At 41.0% G+C, this 20,746-nt stretch overlaps 1 protein-coding gene across 1 annotated transcript; it reads right to left on the bottom strand.

Annotated features, from left to right (window-relative positions):
• Window positions 1-1,938: 1,938 nt before the first annotated feature.
• Window positions 1,939-20,290, bottom strand: SPACA1 (sperm acrosome associated 1). Its single transcript, XM_069804551.1, has 7 exons — window positions 20,170-20,290; window positions 16,327-16,383; window positions 12,284-12,385; window positions 11,797-11,903; window positions 11,158-11,293; window positions 2,889-3,033; window positions 1,939-2,615 (listed from the first exon to the last, which is right to left on the bottom strand). The coding sequence occupies exons 1-7, from the start codon at window positions 20,288-20,290 to the stop codon at window positions 2,522-2,524; spliced, it is 762 nt and encodes a 253-aa protein (XP_069660652.1). The 3' UTR covers window positions 1,939-2,521.
• Between the last annotated feature and the right edge of the window lie 456 nt (window positions 20,291-20,746).

Here is a 20,746-nt window from a genome sequence, read left to right as displayed (position 1 = left end):
GGCACTCTTCTGTATTTTATGCTACAGTTTTTGCATCAAATTTTCTAGCAATCTTTTTTCCTATTTTGTAGGTGGCTTTAAGGAGTTATAAGAGAACAAAAAAAGCAGAAGATAACCATATTTCACAAAATATAAGCAAAAAAAAGAACAAAACCTCCTTGATCTACCCTAAGGACCCCCCTACACACACCAGTAAGGATTAGTTCAGCTGTTTCTGAATTTCATTTTCTGCACTACTCTGCTTATGTATCTATTACTTTTTGGTGGATTTGCCAGCAGACCATGGAAATTTAAAACCCTCAAAATATCAAACCAAATAAGACTGGAGGTTCTTTGCAAATCTTATTAACATACAAAACAGTTGTATAACAGTACACCTTTCCATCATTATGGAAAAGAATATTCTAGTTCCCTCTGCTACACCCTAATCACAACATGAAAGCAAGAGTTCAAAAGTCAATTGCAGACCTGTTGGCAGGGCTTCATATTTACCATACTTTCAGTGGAAACATTTTCCTGAGTAATAACAACTGGTTTTGGTATATTTTTAAGACCAGCATTCCAGACCTAATCCCAGACTCACCACAATATGCTATCTTTGATTGCATAGGATCAAAACCCCACCTCGAACATGTAAGCTAGTTTTGTGAACTGCAGAATTGTTACTGTCTGCTTTTTCCTTCTCGATGCACTTTCTTCCTAATGTTGCAAGACTTTTAAGTTTGTCCACCCAATGATATAAAATGACATAGCTAATGACAGTGTTACCAAAAATATCATTTCCTTTTTAAAAAAAAAGATATTTTTATAGAATTAAGTGTACGTCATTTTTGAATATGATGTTTTATTTGCAAAAATGTAAATGATCTTTTCACTAAACAGCAAACAAAATGATGTATCTCTGAAAAATATGATAATGCTTTTTTAAGGATGTGCAGATGGTGCAGTTAGAACATCTGCAGCAACAGAGGATCTGAAGAGAACAGGAATTCTTTGAGAGGATGAGTTACTACCTCCAATCTATTTTTTTGCAATTTTTTCGCAATGTTCTTTACTGAGAAGCACTTTCTACCCTGGAGTGCTCAATATTTGGCCTCTTTTCAGAGCTTCTACTATACTCAAGAGAAAAGCTTAATCATAAAATCTATTAAACATTTTAATCAGTCCACAGTCCATTTTTCAACATGTCATCAGCTCAGGTTTTTTATTTACATCAAACAATGTTTATTTATAGAAACAGAAAGCACCTTCAAAAACAAGATAGTCATGTAATGGAGGAGGGTTAGAGAAAGTCAGCAAGGATGGTCAGAGGTATGGTACGGTGTCAGGATGAAGAATCACTAAATAATATTGCACTTTTCAGTCCAGAAAGAAAATAACCAGGGAATATGTTAAAGGTCTAAAAGACAGTCCCTTTCAGGGAGAGGATAGTGTGGATTGACAGCTCACTGCCTTTTCAAGAAGTAAGGTGTGACAAACAAAGCTAGTGGGAAGTGGGTTCAAGCTGGACAAAAGATGCGGTTGCGCTGTGGATCTTGCCATAGGATGTTTTATGTGACAGAAGCTTACACAGGAACAAGGGGATGCTGAACAAAGCCATGGAAAAGAAATCCATTCAAGATTGCTAACTGCTTAGAAATTGCATCTGGTTTAGAAAACCTGCAAATGCCTGGAAGCTGGAGGAATACATGTGGAAAACATCATACAGCCTTGTCTTGTTTTTGTACTCTTTCCTAGACATCCTTTTTTTGTCCATTGGTTTGGTTACAGTGGTAGATGAATCCTTGGCCTTACCCTATGGAGCTGCTCTTCTGTTCACATATTTTGGTCCCCTTGATAGCAGAAATGGTTACGTGTGCAAATGGGCAGGTAAAAATTTAATGAATCTTATGAGGCAACTTTTAATGATCTTTCCTACCATTACACATCCTTCCATGTGTCAGCAGAAACTGGATTATAGTGATTACATAGTAGGTGCCATGCTTGAGGATCATCAAGGAGATAAGGAGCACTTTACAAAAAATGGTCTCCGCCTAGACTATATGCCTAGTTTCATCTAGTCTAGATTAACATCTTCACAAAATTAAGACATATTAAGTATATAATTTTCAACATCCTCACAAAGACCCGGCTTTGGTTCTCCAGTTCAGAAGTGCTCAGACTATTAAACTACCCGGGAACTGATGTCCACCTTAAAATAGTATTCTTACCCATTTCACTTAACGTCCAGTAATCCAAGACAGCAAATGTGAACTCTAAAAAGTACTTCTTAAAACCAGTATTTCAAACATATTTTAATCTTCTTTATATCATATTTCTAGGTAATCCAATATTTTTTTTTTCTAATTCTGTTCATTATGCAAGTCCTGGAAGGACTTACATACTTCATCTTCTGTGAGTGAGGGCTCTGCCACTTCTTGTATTATGGCTAATGCAGATGGTGAGAACACTGCAGCTGCAGGTGGACACTCCAATTCCTTGAAAGGCCAGTGTGGACCCTGAGGGGGGGGGGGGGCACTATTTATTCCATGTTACACAGTAATCTTTTGTTCGCCAGCTTCTTGTCTTGGTTGTCTTGCCCGGATTTTGATTTCCAAATAGCTTTTACAGCAGCCCTGAAATGGACAAAAGAATTCAACAAAAACATACCTTTAAGTAGGTTTACATAAATTGCTCTGAATCATGCTCTTCCCATCCACAATCACTGCAACTGCTTTGTAACATACTTCTCTCCAATCTCCAGAAGGTTGTTCCTGTTTTCTCTGCTGGCAACACAAATATTAAACTACAAAGAAACTTAAATAGTTCACCCCAGGTCTTGTTTGTCATCAGTAATACTATATTTTCATCAAATAAAATGTAAATCACATTGTACGCTGTCCACCTACCAGTGAAGAATCATAAAGATCATGGCAAAGATCACACTAACAGTCACAATGATTCCAGTTGCCAGGCAAAAGACCAGAATGGCATCTGTCGTTGTTCTCCTTGATTGCCCTGTTTCTGTTCTCCTTGACTTTTTTGTTTGCATTTCTGAAGAAAAGAAATACATGGTCATTATTATTTTCAAATGAATCGGGCATTTAATCTGATGGACAGGACTGAAAAGGAGCAAGGCTTGATTATTTACTATTTGACATCTTTCACAACCTTCAGGCCTTTACAGTATCAGCAGAAGTTAGAATAGTGACACTTTGTATCTTCTTTGCAAAGGCATATCTAACCAAGGAAGATGCAAAGAAGTGGAGATCAAGGCATGTGGAGTGGGATACATGTCACTTAAGAGCCGTGAAACACAAAGAACTGCAATTCCTAAAGACAAGGAAAAAATTAAAGAGAGGGAAAAGTATCTATTTGGTACATGTTGTTAAGAATGACTAACACAACAATATTTTTGCTTTAAGAAATGCTTTAAAGTAAGTTTTCAAGACACATCCATGTAAGATACGTGAATGATAAAGACAGAAGAATTACCACAGGCTGTCTGCCACTCAAGGCAGGCTGACTTCTTTGTTCTGTGCCTGGTACCAGGTGCTCCATCACCCAGGTCTGAGGCACCAAGATACCACCATGCTACAGAAGAATTCTAACAATGGTAATTGCTGCAATAATAATGATAATAATGAAGCCAAAAGAGAGTATGCTAGCAAAAGACCAGATTCAAGGACTTAAGTGCTGCTTTTCAGTTCCCTGTCTCTATCTAGGTCTGCAAAGCCTTTATGTAAAGCAAATAACGACTGAGCATGGAAAGGAGTTGTTCTGCACAGCCCAGAAACGCATAGCGAGGAGCAGCTGCATGAAGCTGAGAAGTGAAAAATGTGGCAAGAATATCAAGTAAAAATGCATTTTGTAATCCTGCAGCCTGTTCAACCATTCACCTAAGGAAACTGAAGGCCCTGCCATTACTTAGGCTGTTTCTCTAAGACCAGATGTACCAGTTAGGAGACGACTCTAACAAACAACCCAGGAAGAGTGGAAAATACTGAAAATGGTCAACCAATTTCCTCCATCTCTTTTTTGACACTGGATAAAGAAATGCCTGGAAACCAAACCCAGTCACATTGTTCTGAAATTTAATTGACCTGATTTGTTCAGCCACATTCAAGCAAATCATTGAACCATCAGGCATCGTCCCAGATCCCTCCAGCTTTGACAATTTTACACAAGCCAACCCTAATTTCTCTTTCATTTTCCCTCATATAGTTTCTAAAACTATAAGGTGCTATCTCATTGCTGGCTGGTATGCAAAATTCATGTTCACGCTGGTAGGAATTCTGTATAGCAGAATGCCTGCAGGAAAACCATTTCTATTACTATTTCATTTCTACTTCTATATAAGGTCCTGTGCCACTGTCATCACTGTAGTATCCAAGCAACTCTTCCATCGCATCATTTAGGTTTCATTCTCCTGCATCACAGAATTTTCATTCTGATATTCTTAAACCACAGCTCCTCTGTAGGATTCTTCTGATCTTTCTGCAAGATACAGGACAGGTAAGAATAGTGAACTGGCTGAGAATATCATACAGAGTAAGTCTGAATATTGGGGTTTTATACAATGTAGAGCTAACTGCTTTTAGACTAATTCACTGACTGGGCTGTGTCTTTTTAGAATTACATGCAGTTGTGGGGAATGGAGATTAATGAAAATTATCTTTGATTTTGCAATTTCATTAATATATTTTCCCCTTGGCAAGATGTGACCTTAGAACTCTAAGAATACCTCTGTTTACAGGCTGTAACAGGAGCCTGCTGAAGAGAAAAGCAAGTTTTATGTTATCCACAGCTAACCTACTCAAGTTTTCTTCCTAGGCAAGAAATTCTTCCAATAGTCAAGAACCAGAACTGCCTAAGAAGCAACCTGATAATACAGAGGGGATGCCTTCCAAGTAAACACACGTGTTTAAAATGCAAGCAGGAAGCAGACAGAAAAGAAGCTTCCCAATAAGCTGGTTCACAATGAGCAAAGACTGATTCACATCAGGTGCACTTTTAAGCCCCTGACTGCACTTGTAAAGTCTACACAACACTCTCAATTAGTGAGAATTTTGCCACAGCCAGAACAAGCCTTAAAAACATCTTCAGCTTACAGTTAAGGTTACAAAGATGTAGTTACACCAACTTTTAAAAAAAGTCCACTTAGCTTAGTAAAAGTAGGAAGAACAACTCTTTTTTTGAAACATGCGAAGTGTAGCTCAGTGACTTTCAACCTGAAGTCTACAGCCCACTGTGGGTCTGTGGACTACTTCACTATGAAGAATGATGAAGAAAATCACTATCAATCATATATATTCCACAATTACATTGTAAATAAAAAATCCCAGAATTGCGTGCACCTCCACTGGAAATTTTCAAGGGTTCTACAAACAAAAAAGAGATTGGTAACATACCTGATTGATAGTTTCAAGCAGATTGTCTCCAACCCTATGGAAAGCTTGGCATTCTCACTTTACCTGTTGACTATTTATATTCATCTTAATTAAAAAAGGAATGCACTTAAATGAAATGCACGGGTGGGATGCTGCAGTTAGATTGTAGGCACTGTTGGATCTAAACTATAAAGATCCATTTATTTGTGCAAGTTCGAACAAGGCAGGCAGGAAGGAAAAGACAGAAAGCTCAGGTTTAGTATTTAGCTTCCACCAGGGCTTGCTGATTTGAGGCCAGCCCTGTGGCAGAAACCCCAGAGTGTGCTGGTCATGGCTTACAGAAGCCTTTCCAACAGCTCAAATGGTCCAAGCACTACACACTCCATCCACCCCAGTCCCTATCTATCTGCTGTGCCAATGGGGTGCACCACAGTCTGGATTAAAGGAAACAAAAGTGTCATCTGTATGGCCACTACCAGCTGCTAAGAAGCTTGACAGCTTTTTTACCTTCTTTGCGCCATCAGAACAATAGGACCTTAGAAAGTTATGGCTTTCTTATTTGGGTCAAAAAAGATACATCGCATACCTCCCTCACACCAAGCACCAGAGCAGGACAGCAGCACACACTCTGCTGTGATGTGGCCCAGCAACTATATTTGCACTGTATACTACAGTTTAACAAAGCTGCTTTGATTTCTATGCAGTGCAGTGTATCTCTGGACTGTCCTCTGCCTTCATGGAACCCTCTCCCCTTTAATTTGCTTAAATCCAAATACATTCAGAAGCATCTGTTGCCACTGTTAGCATTTCCCTCCAGAAAGTATCAGCAACACAAAATCTGTCTCTATATTCTATTCCATCATTTCTTCAATAAGAAACAGATTTGTAATAATGTAAATCATGTACATCAAGAAAGTGGAACACCTGCTTTTTCAGCACCTTTCTGTCCAAAGGAAACCCACTACTTCTGCCAGCAGCACTGTTCCTCTTCACCCTCCTCTTCGCCTGGGTTTTTCACTGAGTTGGAGTTCCTCACAGACCATAATGTTGACTGTACAGCAGTGCTCCATCTACAAGCAGACACTCGACCAATTGTTTATATGGTCCAGCAGCCAACAGGAGTTCTTTCCACCAGTTTTCAGGTCCAGAAAGTATGTATCAGTTTGGCAGAGAGGAATGAGATTTTGCCTCTGCAGACTGTTTTTTTTTAAACTTAATATAATGGTGATGCATAGCTTTTTTGTTTGCCTTCTAGATTATCTATAAGCTTTTTTTTTATGTATTAAAAATGGATGGATATATGCTAATGGGAGAGCAGGATTACATACACACAGAGGAGATCCAGGCTGTTAATCTTGGGTACTGGGATTGCCCGTTTAATTTCTGTGCAAGCACAAGGACAACACAGCCATGCAGTTACACATTTGTACAGTAGCCAGTTAGAGAGATGTGACTTTTCTCTCTCAAGGAAGCTCTGGCACTGAAGTCATCAGCAGGAAATGAACTGAAGAGACATAGAGGCTAGAATGGCCTCTGAGACACAGAAACGCTATTGCCTCCATCTTCTCCACAGCAGTGCCTCTAGACACACACCCCAACTCGCTCTCTCGCTCATGAGAAGCGTAGAGCTTGGAGCACAGCTGGGATCTCAGTAGGCTGACACCCTTCACATAGCATCCTAATGAGGATCGTTCTCTGCTCTTGCACTCCTCCCTTGCAGAGTCCTCCCTCCTCACAGAACTATTATTAGTAAATATGAATAAACCGCCTTCTAGCTCCAAAGTCTTCACAAAACACTGAACAACACAACAGGCGGGAGTGTGAAACAACACCCTTCAGTGTTTCAGGGTAGCGATTTAGTAAGAAGGACATATAGAAATGTCAATTATAAGATGGGATTTTCCTTGCAGAGATCCCAATAATTTTTGATGAAGATAAAATACTCTTTTTTTTTTCCCTGTTATGTTTTCCTTGCTATAAAAGACAAGAGAACCCATAGGTCTGAACAGTTCTGAAAACAAAAGGAAGAGCCAAATTACTAAAGACTACTCACTTATACAAAAAGGTCATTACGGCTGTTCATCAAAAGTCACTGAGAAGCGCAGTGATCACTGGTAAAGGACACATGGACGTTCTTCATGCATAGATTTAAAATTAACTCTTACGGAGTTTTGCCACATGGGAAACATACACAAATTCCTGTGAGGTTTTACGTCCCCTTTTGCAACATGTCTTCCCTTCCTCCTACCTCACACACCTCAAAATCCGAAGCAGAAAGTGTCACGCTGTTACTGATTGATTTGTTATTAGTTAGAATTAATCATATTCAATTTTAATAGGAATATAGAATTATAAGAAATATTTTAGCAAAAATTATATATCTATTGCATTTTACACATTTAACCAACAACCAACAGCTGCTGTGAAATCCTCTGTATAGCCCTGTACCAGGGCCAGAGGAATTGGTTAAAATCATCTAGTAGGAACATTTAGAACTTAGATAACAAGCTTAAGATTTAAGATAATTTGGATATAGTGTTTATTGGTAGGAGTATATTATAACCTAGAAGAATGCATTAGATGTAGAATTTCAAATTAATGGGAACTGAGAAGAGTCAAATAAAGCAACTTGCAGTTATCTGCCAAGAAACAGTTAGTTACCTGCCAAGGGCCAAACTGCGCAGAATCACCTAAAGAAGGTCAAGAAGCGGACAAGTGAGGAAGACTATGAAAGACCACCAGAGGACTCTAGAAGACCACCAGAGACCTTCAATGCGCCTGCGTAAAGGACATTTACATATGCTGATAACTTCCCAGAAATCTAATGAATATGCATAACATTTCCTGGAAATCTAATGAATATGTATGAATAAGTTCAATATAAGGTGTCTGATTTTGGTGTTCAGGTGTGCGTGGTTCGTGAGAGGACTCACCCGCGCACCCGGCCGTCAATAAAGAAGTGTCTGCTTATCTACACTAAATTGGTGTTGATAAGTTCTTTATTCCGAGTTTTTCAGCAACAACGCTATGTATTTTCAAGTAATGGCTTTGGGGCATGCAGACGGTGTTGCTGAATCTGGCCACTGCTGTTCACGTGCATAAAACATCAGAACACTGGAAAGAGGAGGAAGGATGAGACAAAAACAAACACATTTGCCCCTTATCGGCCGCATTGATAATTTTTAGCTCTGTTGATGACTTCAAGGCTTTCTCTCTAGGTAAGTGCCAAGAAGAAAGGCCAGCCATGGAGCAAACGCATTTCCACATCCCCTGCCCTGTCCTGTAGCTCTGGCATAAAGAAATGTATCTCTGTGGAATAGTGAAAGGAGTGATCTAGGTGATGAGAAAGACAAAATTTACAAACTTAAGCTTATTGACTTGAGTGAGGCAGAGAGATGGTCAGAATCGCCTCAGCTGCATTAAAAAAAAAGTCATTTAGGAGGCAGTAGAGAGGACCCGCTCTTTTCCTGACTAAAATGGATTTGTCCGCTCAGCTGGTTCAAATACACCTCCCAAAATCTATACGAGACGCTCTCTCCACAGGCAGTTTGGCCGGTTGAACCGGGTGCGGGTGCCTGTGCCCAGGCTGTGAGGGGCTGCAGGGCGGCCTCTGTGAGGAGAGGCCGGGGCCGCCCCGTGCTGGACAGGGCCAGTTCCAGCCGGATCCAACCTGCCCGCCGCCGTGGGGGCCGGCAGGCAGCCAGGGTCAGCCCACCACACCTGCCCAGCCTGCGCTGACTAGAAATCTCTGTGGCCAGCTTTGGATGCTGGGGAAAAATCCAGTTCAGTCCTGTAGATTACCTGAAAAAGGAGACTTTTGTCCTATTGCTGTCACTGATTTTTGTGATTCTGCCCTTCTTTACATCTCGGCTTGGAGACCCGAGAGATGAATGGCAAAGAAAAAGATGTTTGCTCAACAGAAAGACTTAGATTTTCCAGAGTAGGTAGAGAAACCATCTTGCTTGACATGGGTGATAACTTGTCTCGAATTTGCCAACCCTCATTTTAAAAAGACTTTTAATGAGGAACTGGGAAAGGCAGCATTGTACCATGAGCGGAAACATTACCCCTTGCCAGAGTCTGAACAACGCAGCAAGCCACGCTCCCAGAGAACAGCGCAGCTCTGCAAAATACAAGGCACCAGCTAAGACCAATCTACATCCAAACACAAAGAGTCTTGCCGCGTCCACTGATGCCGTCAGAAGGATCTTTCTCATTTCCTCCTGATCCTGTTGGAAAAGTAAATGCAATCTTCTGATCTGGCTAGACTTCTGACCATCCACAGAGAGCAAAACTAGATCTGTATGATGAAAGTCCTGGTACGTTCTCAGCCAAAACTTCAGCTGATAACTTCTTCTGTTTACCTAATTAAGAGTTAATAATTTCTAAAGTCCAGACAATGTCACTCCTGGGGAAGCAAAGCCCACAGACTCCTTTGGGCATCTACACACCTCTGTACAAAGCCAAAGGATGCTGATCTGGCACTAAGCAGAACAACCCATTCCTTTTAAGCTATTTAATAAACACTAGAGCTTGTCTTCCTCAGATTCTAGTCGTAAATATTTTCTGAATCAATAAATCTCAGTCCTTGTAAGAAGTTCTCAGTGGGTATGTCTGTTGGGCAGGTTTCATCTGACCACTTTTCACCAAGACTACTCAGTCACAGTTTAAACACAAGTGTGTGAGTCGTCCTATTGATGACTCACCGACTCAAGTCAATGGGACCATTTGCATGCTTAAATCTAAAACAGATTATGTGATCTGCTAATTCAGGTCTCAGAAAGGAAGCTTCCTCTATACAAAAAGGAATGTAGAGACGGAATAGTCGGAGAAGGGAAAAAAAAAAAGCTTTGGGTGTTTTGTGACTGCCAGATGGATTTAGAAAATGAATAAACAAATTCCATGTTACTGTACAATGGCAGAAAGGACCTCAATAGAGACACAGGAAATAGCCTATCTTACTGAAGAGAGAGGAAAAAAACAGGATTCCCAGGCCAGACAGTTTTACCTACGTAAACAACATGGGGGGAGAAACACGGGGAGGGCTATCTCCAAGGATCTCTTTCTTTCTAGTTTGCCATAATTTTGCATAAGACCTGAATCTATATTATTTCAGGAAAAACTTTAAATTTTGATGAGCAAGGCACTTTCACCTTTTCTCTGATTAGGAAAGATCGAGTTTCCATGCGGCTGTTTTCATGGTTTGAAAAAATCAGCACACTGCTACTTTTCCTGATGAAGTCAGCAAAAATCCCATTAGCAGAGGAGGTGAGAAAGATAGTACTGGGGAACTGTTTTATGATGTATTCTTTTTAATGATAAACTTTGCTAAATCCATTGTGTATAAGTAAATTCCACATAGCCACTAAAAAAAAACCCACAAAAGGTTGTTTTCCTGCTTCAGTTTTGAAGTGGAAAGGAGACTTAACTGCAGAACCCATGCTGCTGGTGCTACGTGGCTTAGTGAGGCAAAAAGAAGTCTATGTTACCCAACCTGGGTGCAGTAAAAAATAAGCAGGTAATAGGAAAACCTCCTTATTTTAGCTTGAATTTTTACAAAGGATAAAGAAAATATTCATTCCTACCACAAGGAACCTCTTAATTCCCATTGTGTCATTTCTTTTTATATGTCTCTTTTATTGGCCTGCATTTCATGACAGTCATTACCACAGCACACAAACTCCTGCCTATATACTACTGGTGACATGCAATCTTACAAAGATTGAGTACTACATAAAAAACACAAGGCCATATCACTAGAAGACTGTAAGCGTCTCTATGAGCTTACCAGTTTTTGCGTAGACTGCGTATTTTACAGAGGCAATTATATTTCCATTTTCTTGAGTTTCACACTGGAAAGTAACCGAGTGGGTATCTCTGCAAACTTCCATAATAGCTGAATCATTGGGAAGAATGTGTGCTGTCTAGCCATATATAAAAGAAAAGAAAAAAAAATGGGGGGTTGTATTTTTTCAAATAGATCTGCAAAGATGAGCTGCATTGTGTCAGATGCACAGAAAAGTGCTTATTCTACTCCCAACAGCTTTCAACCTGTCAGGACCTCTTGGCCCCTGGGAAAAATTCTCCCATCTCTTCAGCACCTCCTACTTGAACTGGGAAGGGCAACGTGGTTGCGACTTGCTGACACCTATGCACTCACCAGCCACTATGCCCCATTTTTCTGAAATAACAGTAAACATTACTCTCTAAAATTGTTTCCCTCATATAAACAGCAAATTGAAGCTGCATAAAGGAGCAAAGCCATGCGAGTCCTTGTATTACCAACTTGCCAGTGAGAAATCAGGGCTTATTTGCATTATGACAGCAAAGGAAATAATCTGCCCAGAAGTCTCTACAATTCAGATGGAGCATGTGGTAAATACATGCAGTATACAATTTTTCTGCAAAGTGGGGTTCAATTACTCACCTTGTTTAGAATTAACATCTTCCAAACATATTTAAATCGGTTTTCAGGACGTATATAAATACAAGGCATCTTCACACAGGCAAGGCCCTCAGAAATTGGTGTTCCCCCTATAGGAGGAATTTTTAATAGGTACACCATCAGCTATATGAAACATCTCTGTATAGATCATAAAGTTTGTAATTCTTCAAACCACAGAATGTTACTTGGAAATTATCCCTTCCCTTAAAATTACTTAAAATACTTTTTGCTTGGTCTAATGTCTGGAATGAAGCATATAGCAGAAAAACGGTATTTTACAGGGACTTGAAATCAAGCGCACATCAGTACAGAAATGAGATCAGAAACATTACTGGATTGCTTAACAGGGTAATTGGAGGGTGAAATGCAATCACTTAATTCCACTTCCACCACACTAACAGAGAATAAGGATGTTTCCTTTGAATCAACTTGTTTGTTCTAGATTACTGTATCACAGTGTTCCACTTACATCCACAGTCTACCGGTCCCCGGCATTCCTCCACACGAACAATACATTTTGCTTCAGTCCCAGGGCATCCACTGGTTAACAGAACTTCTCGAATGCCAATCCCTTTGGGGGGAGAAAAATATCTTTCACTCTGCATTTCTTCATTTCCTTCATACTTTGTTTTTGCTTTCTCTTTCTTTAGCCTGGATGTTAATATGATGGATCTATCAAATACCAGGCAAAAGAGATCTTCTCAGAGTCCCTGCTAAAGCTATCCCATGTTGGTATCTAAGATTTCAAGACATCTACTTCTGTCAGACTCTGCACTCTAGGGAGCCAGATTCCTAGAATCATCATGTGTCAGAAAAAGAATTGAAAATTAATTCAAAACTTTTCTTACAGAAAAAGAATTTGAAAAGAAACTAATACATGTTCTGCAAAACAGTTAATTCACTTTAAATATTAAAGGAGCATTCAGCACTTAAAGGAGCATTCAGGCTCCTGGTCTTTAAACGCTCAAATCAGAAGGCACAGAGAATACTGTACAGACTGCCAACTCAATCTGCCTCCAGTCTTGCGACTGAGCGTCTTCAGCTCCCACCAAGGTCAACAGAAACTGAAGGCACTAAAAACCTCCTGGCACTGGGATTGAGGAGTCTGATGTGACCCAACAGTGGCCTGCAGTGAGTGACACAGGAATACCACCAACAGCCTCCAAAATGAAGCCTCTCATAGCACAGAGCCTAGTGGTCAGTAACATAGGGCTTCTCATTAGAAACAGCTGAAATCAAGTGTTGACCGTTAGCACTCCACCTGCAACATGGAGGGTCCTACTGAAGACAAAGAGCAGGAGATAACCTATCATAAATGTGTAAAGTTAAGGAAAATTCCTACACAATGTTAAAAGAAGAAAAAAATTGTTCACTCTCACTATCAGGATTTCAATGGGAACATCTTCATTTTAACAATTACAAACAAATTCAAAACAAGTGCCATAATTGTTTTTGCCAAACAGTGTGTACACAGTTCATTGGAATGACATAGCTTGTGAGGGAGGCAGGAATAATATGTTTAGGCCCAGTAAACACTGAAGGTTTTGCCATTTTTCCAGAACCACTTTGTTTACCAATAGGCATGGAAAAAGGAGAGTTAAACACCCCTTGCAATAGAATGATAAATAGGAAATTGCTTTGAATATTGTATTTATGATGTATCTGCCTTCCTTAAATGTGTATTATATAAACCAATAGATTTCAGAATGTTTCAGAGATGTCATGTAGCTCATGAACAGAACTTCAAGTGACAGAGGAGACAACACCACTTACTGAAAATGACACAAAACAAGGATTGTTCTCCGCTCCAGAGAATGTCTCATCTCATGGATGCAGAGACAGAGGTGTAAATGGCAGTGAACTGACACTTTTATTAAAGGCATTCCTCTTTCTTCAGTGCCATGTAGGTTTTTTACCTAACAAAAAAGACACGAAACCTATGAAAAGCCAAAAGGCTGTCTTGATAAAACCCGGGTGCTGGGCTAATTGTAGTCACATTCATCAGGAAAAATCTCACCATGTCTCATCTATGGGAATATTAAAATTTGGGAAGTATATCATACTCAAAGGTTGATGAAAAAAGCTCTTTTAATTAGATCTGCAAGTTCTTTTGGTACTCCTCTCCCTCTTCCTTTTGGACAGCTTTTCTTTCATTCCCATGTTTCCTTTCCCTACCTCCTCTTAGTAGCTGCCAATACTGATGAAATTAATCTACTGAGACGTTCTAACAAATTAAGTCATAACTTCAACAAGTCATACAAGTTAACCTAACAGAAAACTGGCCACAATGCAGTAAAATAAATTACCTAAATGAAATTCACCCTAGAGAAATGTAAATTAATAGACTGGGGGAGGGGTGGTGAAGAGGGATGACCCACAAAGAACTGAATACTTAGCAGTACAAAGAGAGCCATTATGAGAGAAATCTAGAGGTAAGAGTGGCCAAAACAATTAGACCACAAAGAGACTAAGGCAAAATTGAGGCAGGTATGACAAGACATCATTAATATATGCTTTAACTATGCTTTAATGCCTCTGTAAACCTGGACTATGACTAGAGGAGCAATGGATCTGAGCCACAGCATTACTGGGAAAAAATTTAGAAAATTGAGTCAGTTCAGAAAGCAAGAAATATAAAGGGCTAGATAGAATCTAGGGAATAAGAAGGACTATGAAGGAGACAAAGAGCTTAGAGCTTTACTGGAAGAACCAAGAAGCTACCTTTCAGCCTTTCAACAGACAAACATGCCATGCACTGAACAGCCCCGGCTAGAGTGAAGGCTACAAACACAATCCCGACTCCAGATATGAGATGATGCCTTTTTCTTTTTTGTTAGAGCTTGCCCTTCCTGATTCTTCAGTAAGATTATATAATTTTCAGAATTAAAGGTGTTAAACATTTTGTATTGGGTCTGGCTGAGATGAAGTTAATTTTCCCCACAGCAGCCCTCACAGTGCTGTGCTTTGTATCGGTAGCTGAAATGGTGCTGATAACACACCAGCGTTTGGGCTACTGCTGAGCAGTGCTCCCGCAGCATCAAGGCTGTCTCTTTACACCCCCCCAAAGACCAGTAGGCTGGGGGTGGGCAAGAGGCTGGAAGGGGACACAAGCCAGGACAGCTGACCCAAACTGACCAGAGGGATATTCCATACTATGTGACATCCTGCTCAGCTGAGAGAAAGGAGGCGGGACGGGCATTTTTATTAAGGTGTTTTTCTTCCGAAGCAACCGCTATGCATACTGAGGCCCTACTTCCCAGAAAGTGGCTGGACATCACCCACTGATGGAAAGTAGAGAATAATTTTGTTTATTTCCTTTGTTCCTGTGCACAGCCTTTGCTTTTTTTTATTAAACTGCCTTTATCTCAACCCACGACTTTTTCATCTTATTTTCTCCCCCTGTTCCGCTGACGAGGGGAGTGACAGAGCAGCTTGGTGGGCACCCGGCATCCAGCCAAGGTTAACCCACCACAATGTTAACGCTGAGGGACCAAAGATAAAACTGAGACAAAATTTAGTGAAATTCCCTGGAAATACAGAACATTTGAGACATCTGCTACAGGGATGGGACATAAGGAGCAGTTTCTAAGTATCCAAAAGATGTGTGCATCAGAGCAAGTGAGGTTATTAAGAGTCCGGGGATACATATACAGCATTGGTATACAGAACATATAAGCAGATTTGAAATTATGAAATAAAGAAATATTGAAGCATGTAGAAGCAAAAACAATCTCCTAAACCCATAACGTCCTAAGATGTGAAATAGGAGGGAATCAAGGCAGTTCTGTCATTGGAAATATGAAAAAGTGACTGGAAAAAAAAGGCATACTCTAGAAAACATCAGATTGATGGGGGAAAAAACTCGCCTCTCTTTCTTTTTCTTGTGGTCTCAGAGAAGCTGAATTTGTTCAGAAAAAAATTAAGAGCATTTCTGATTCAAGACTGCTTCCTAAGCAATATAATTACCACCTCACAGCAGTTTCCATCATCACCACAAACGCAGAGATGTCTTCTTAAGGCTCATCTCATTTTTCCTCTCTCCCTTCCTACTCCAGAATGATACCTCTCCTCTCCATTGCACAATTTATAAATTGTATAAATGTGGAATACAGAACAGGCTACTGCAGGCAAGCAATTTTTTGGCAATATTGTATGTGGGAAGACATCTGTGAGAAGCATCAGAAGATCTTTCATCTTCTGAACATCTCACAGATGTTCACAAATAGCGAAAATTGTTACTTTGGGGAAGGCAGCTCATGTGCCAATAAACGTAGGGAACTGGTTTAAAATAGGAGCTTGCAGGCTGTGAAATTAATAAAACAACAGATCTGACCTAAACTCCTAATGACAATCAGCCTGATTGGTTTTGTTAATTATAGTTATTGGCAATTGAAATCAATGAGAGGTGAACGAGGGCAAGCCAATTACAACTGCTAAATTGCTACAGTTAGCACTTTTTTTTTTTTCAAAAACAAATGACAATATGTTTTATTCATCTGCTTTGCTACTTACCACATGTAACTGTGCATACTCCAAATTCTACTTCCATGGACACAGTGGCATTCAGACCTGAACACAAAGTCTAAAGTTACATCTCTAATACAATGACAGGGGTGGAAATGCCAAATTAACAGCAAACTCACTCCTTGATGTTTTTACTACTTGTTAGTTGAAATGTGAAATTCGCCAACATTTTTGCTTTCACTAACTAGACCAGAAAAACAAGACATTTATGAAAAAATTATCATAAAATCCAGTGTAAATAGCATTCATGCTTAAACCTTAAGATGATTCTTTAAAAGCAAAAAATGCATTTTTCTTCTAAACCAGCCTATGCTATTTAATTAGCCTACTGAATGCTCTGGGAAGTGCAGTGTCTAGGTTCTATGCAAATTAGAGGTCTTCCCTGAAAAGAGTTAAGAAAAATTTTCATTAAACAATATTCAGTTAACTCATTTCCTTGTTTTTTCTGGCTAATGTATGTGTTCCCACATGATTTTCTCCTCATCACACTTCAAGGTCAGGTTTAGACAGCCAGCACAAAGATGAGTCAACCAGGTACAGTATTTTAATTAGGTACTAGGGTTTTAATCACTGTGATTGGGTTCCCTCCTTTTTTTAATTTTTTTGAGGTTACAGAATGGGTTTCACAGAATGTACAAAAGGTTCTCATCTCCATCTGGGATTCAAATCTGGATTATATATTTTATTCCTAATAGCATGCAATCTGAATGTTTGTTTATAAGGATACTGAGACACAGTAACTGTTCCATAGAGAAGCTAACTTAGTGAAGCTCCTTTGCAAATTATTCATTAAATAAGCAATAGGTCTTTTCAATTCTTCCAAATGCAAAGAGAAAGTCACTATGACTGTTTTTACAAGTCTACACTGCCAGTCCCGCCTACTCAGATTATTTTTTTCTGATAACAAATACTTACCAATGTAAAGTTTGCTTTCACTGTCTCTCAGTTTTTTACAGTCAAGATTTATGTTTACAAAATGTTATTTCTGTGCAGTAATGCAAGTTTATATATCACTTCTTGCTACTAAATCTCTGAGTAACATTTACATTTTTCACACACTATCCAAAACTTTAAATTTCTCAGGTTGAAAGGAACGGATCCATTTCTCTTGCAGTCAGTGATATACAAATATAAAACCTTTATTCCTCTATTGTACAGGATTTACACTACAGCAACACAATGCATTCTCCACAATGATACACTGATACTGAACTCTCTCCCAACATTATAAATGAGCCATCAAAATCTTATTCTTCTGTTATCTCTAACTGTCTCTATGGTTTTGACATTTACTTTAGCATATAAGCTGTGCTCGTCAGAACAGTCTTCTAGTGTTATGCACAACAATCGTTAAACAATAACTTAACTATCCACTTGAATGATAAAAAATCCAACCTTACCCAAAACATAAGGAAAAAAATGGTAAGATTAAAATCCTATGAAAACAGAGACAACCTTTAAAACAGCTAGTGTATCCTCAAACTCTGTCTCTAATGCACCTTAAAAAATAACAACTTCTTCAGAAGATGGTCCCCACCATGGACATCCTCTCAATTTCCCTTAGCTTCTTTTAAATTAACGAGGCAGTCATTCAATGGTCTTGTCTAACGACAACTACAACAGCACAACAGAGAGGAGGAGGAGAACTTAAGGATCCTGCCTACAGTCTAAATAGTCCTGTTTAAAAATACCTGTTTTCAACTTGGTACAATGTGAGTTGCACTTGTTCACTTGCGCAGAATAAATGTAAACATGCAAAAATGAATGGGAGGGAGGGCTAGGACAGCTTCAGATTATGTGAATTCTCAACTCCATAGATTTCTGACAAATCACATCAGCTTACGGTAAGCCCCAAACCTCCACCCTGAAAGTAGGCATTACAGTAATTCAATTTTGAGGTGACAAGCTGAGTGTAGCCACAGCAGGGTGTCATCATAGAATCATTTAGGTTGGAAAAGACCTTTAAGATCATTGAGTCCAGCCGTAAACCTAACACTGCCAAGTCCACTGCTAAACCACGTCCCTAAGTGCCGTGCCTACTGCCATTTCCCATCCAGATACAAATTTTTAAAAAAGGAAGAAAAAGCTTTAGAAACAAGAAGAGACACAAAACTTCAGATATTAGTAATAGAAGATTGAGGGACTTTGCTAACCAGTGAAAGCAAACTTCTCCTAATTACAGATGAAGATATCAACCGTGATACCCTTTCAGGGTGCTTCAGGAGCACCACAATGCGCAACATGGCTCCTTTGTCAGAAATTCATAATGATGAACTGACTATAGCTCTAAATAAAAAGATACTGTTATTTTCTACGCAGTAATACTCTATATAAACCTCTAAACACATCTAAACATTAAAAGCTGATTGGTTCTAAATTAACAAGTTAATCAGGAATCATCAATCCTGATTTCTGATTGAATGAAATTTTTTAAAAAGCCAACAAAAAGAAACTTTAAGGGAAACAGGATCAGATTCCTTGATAATCCTCTGGATAACATAACACTTTTTATATGAATGTTATGAACCACCATGCCAATATCACAGCACAAAGTTTTGTATTGCTATCTTCACTTGCATTTTCTCCATACATTGTAAACGAACTAAAATGTTAAGAAAGCTTCTGGTAAGAAACTACGGATCTTTCTACTTATATAAGAAGGCTGGTTCCAGTTGCATCAGGTTCAGATAAAAATATAGTGTTAGCCCTATGCAAAAAAACCTATGTATATAGCTTCCATTAGCATTAATAGGAGTTATATATGTAAATCCCACACATGCTGAGATAAGAATGTGCTAAGGAACTGCATTTACATTCCTGTCAGGGGGCCGCAATTAGTACCAGCACAGCAAAGGCAGCCTGTACTCCTCTCTACATTTGGAAGCCTTGTAAAACCTATGTAGAGCAGAAATCTTTGCCATTATACACCATTTTAATTACAAGCCACAACAGAGCATACGCGTGGAATATTTTGATAAGCACTTAAAAAGCCCACGGAGGTCCTACTAAAAAAGTCAACAGAGAGCACTCAAAGTCATGGTTGTGAACCCTAGGGGATCTCGCTCACTCCCGAGTTGGGCATCTTGTTCTTGCCAAGTGTCGCGGCTTCAGTACTTGTGGGGTCCTGAAGGTCAAAGTGCAGCGGGGAGGGGGAGCAGCACTGCTCCATCCCCAAAGCGACAGCACCAGGGGCAGCTGTGGGGATGCAGGTTTCCCAGGACGGAAATCTTTCCACGGGCAACTGGCTTCGCACTTGACAACGCGTCAGCTGTGAACCTGTGCGGTTCCTTGCTCGACGACAGATGGAGGGGGTTTGCACGTATCCAACTCTCCGTAGCCCACACTTTCGGCTACGAGAGTGACGAGCAGATCTGGAGCTTTCCCCGTCTCCCCAGCCTCCCCCTTCAGGAGGGCCCCTGTGATGCTGCACGGCTTAATAAAGCACCGAATTCACTCTGACACCTTCCCACTGCCTGCATATGACACCCAGGAGAGCGCGTTACATCCTGGCAGTGATTAAGCCTCGCTCACAAAGCACGACTCCGGGCAGCCCCGCAAATATCTGCTCTTCCACTCGAAACCTGCTCTCCCCTCACCCCCCGCCTCCAGAGGGGGAAGCCGGCCGGGGAGGGGGGAAACTCCCCTCGGCGGGACCGGCAATCGCCGCATCTGCGAAAGAAGCCAGAAGGGGAGACGGGCGGGCAGCCGGCCGGCCTCGGGGAACGGGGGGGAGACCAGCGTCCGCACCTCTCGGCCAGGAGCCCCGGCGCCGGAGGGCGCGGTTCGGGCCGGGGCTGGCGGGGACGCCCACACCGCCCGCGGCCGCCTCACCCGGCTCGGCCCGCCAGCCCAGGGCCTCCGCCGCCTCCGCGCTGCCGCCGTTCGCGGCTCCCGCCGCCAGCGAGGCCAGGAGCGGGAGCAGGAGCAGGAGCAGGGCCGCCCGCAGCGCCATGCCGCCGCGCTCCGAGCCCGCCGCCGCCCGGCAACCCCGGGCGCGTCACAACGGGCCCGGCCCCGGCGGAGCTCGGGGGCCGCGGCCGTGCGGCCTGGCTGGTCCGAGGACCCCCGAGGTCGTAGGTGGAAGCTGGCAACCGGAGCGAGAGCAGTCCCGGCCGCTTCATTTGCTGTCACTCGTGCTGGAGCACGGCTTTCTAATAAAATGGGTGGCAGACCTGGTGGCACCCACTGGATCTGACTGCCTGTTGAAGGTGGTCCTGAAGAATGACATTTGCGGTTGCACTGAAGTATCTAGCTCTTCTCCAGAGTCCAGAAAAGGCAGATTTGGATTCAAATCTTTGTGGCCGACTCCAGTTTTTTAAAATACTACCCTAGGTTTTCCACCGTACCTTTCAACTCCCAGTATGTCGGAGTCCTGTACAAAGGGGGTCCGTGCAAACCGAAGAAGTGC

Source organism: Haliaeetus albicilla, chromosome 17 (assembly GCF_947461875.1).
Source record: "Haliaeetus albicilla chromosome 17, bHalAlb1.1, whole genome shotgun sequence".
Taxonomy (NCBI): domain Eukaryota; kingdom Metazoa; phylum Chordata; class Aves; order Accipitriformes; family Accipitridae; genus Haliaeetus; species Haliaeetus albicilla.
Note: the sequence above shows the minus strand (reverse complement) of the source record. Positions and strands in the feature narration are given on the sequence as shown.

What these genes read in the sequence shown, in the direction of transcription:
- SPACA1 (XM_069804551.1), bottom strand. Translation starts at nt 20,290, where the DNA reads ATGGCGCTGCGGGCGGCCCTGCTCCTGCTCCTGCTCCCGCTCCTGGCC. An exon ending in GGGCTGGCGGGCCGAGCCGG is followed by an intron (nt 16,384 to 20,169) that starts GTGAGGCGGCCG and finishes CTTTGTGTTCAG; the next exon opens with GTCTGAATGCCACTGTGTCC. An exon ending in AGATGTTAATTCTAAACAAG is followed by an intron (nt 11,294 to 11,796) that starts GTGAGTAATTGA and finishes ATATATGGCTAG; the next exon opens with ACAGCACACATTCTTCCCAA.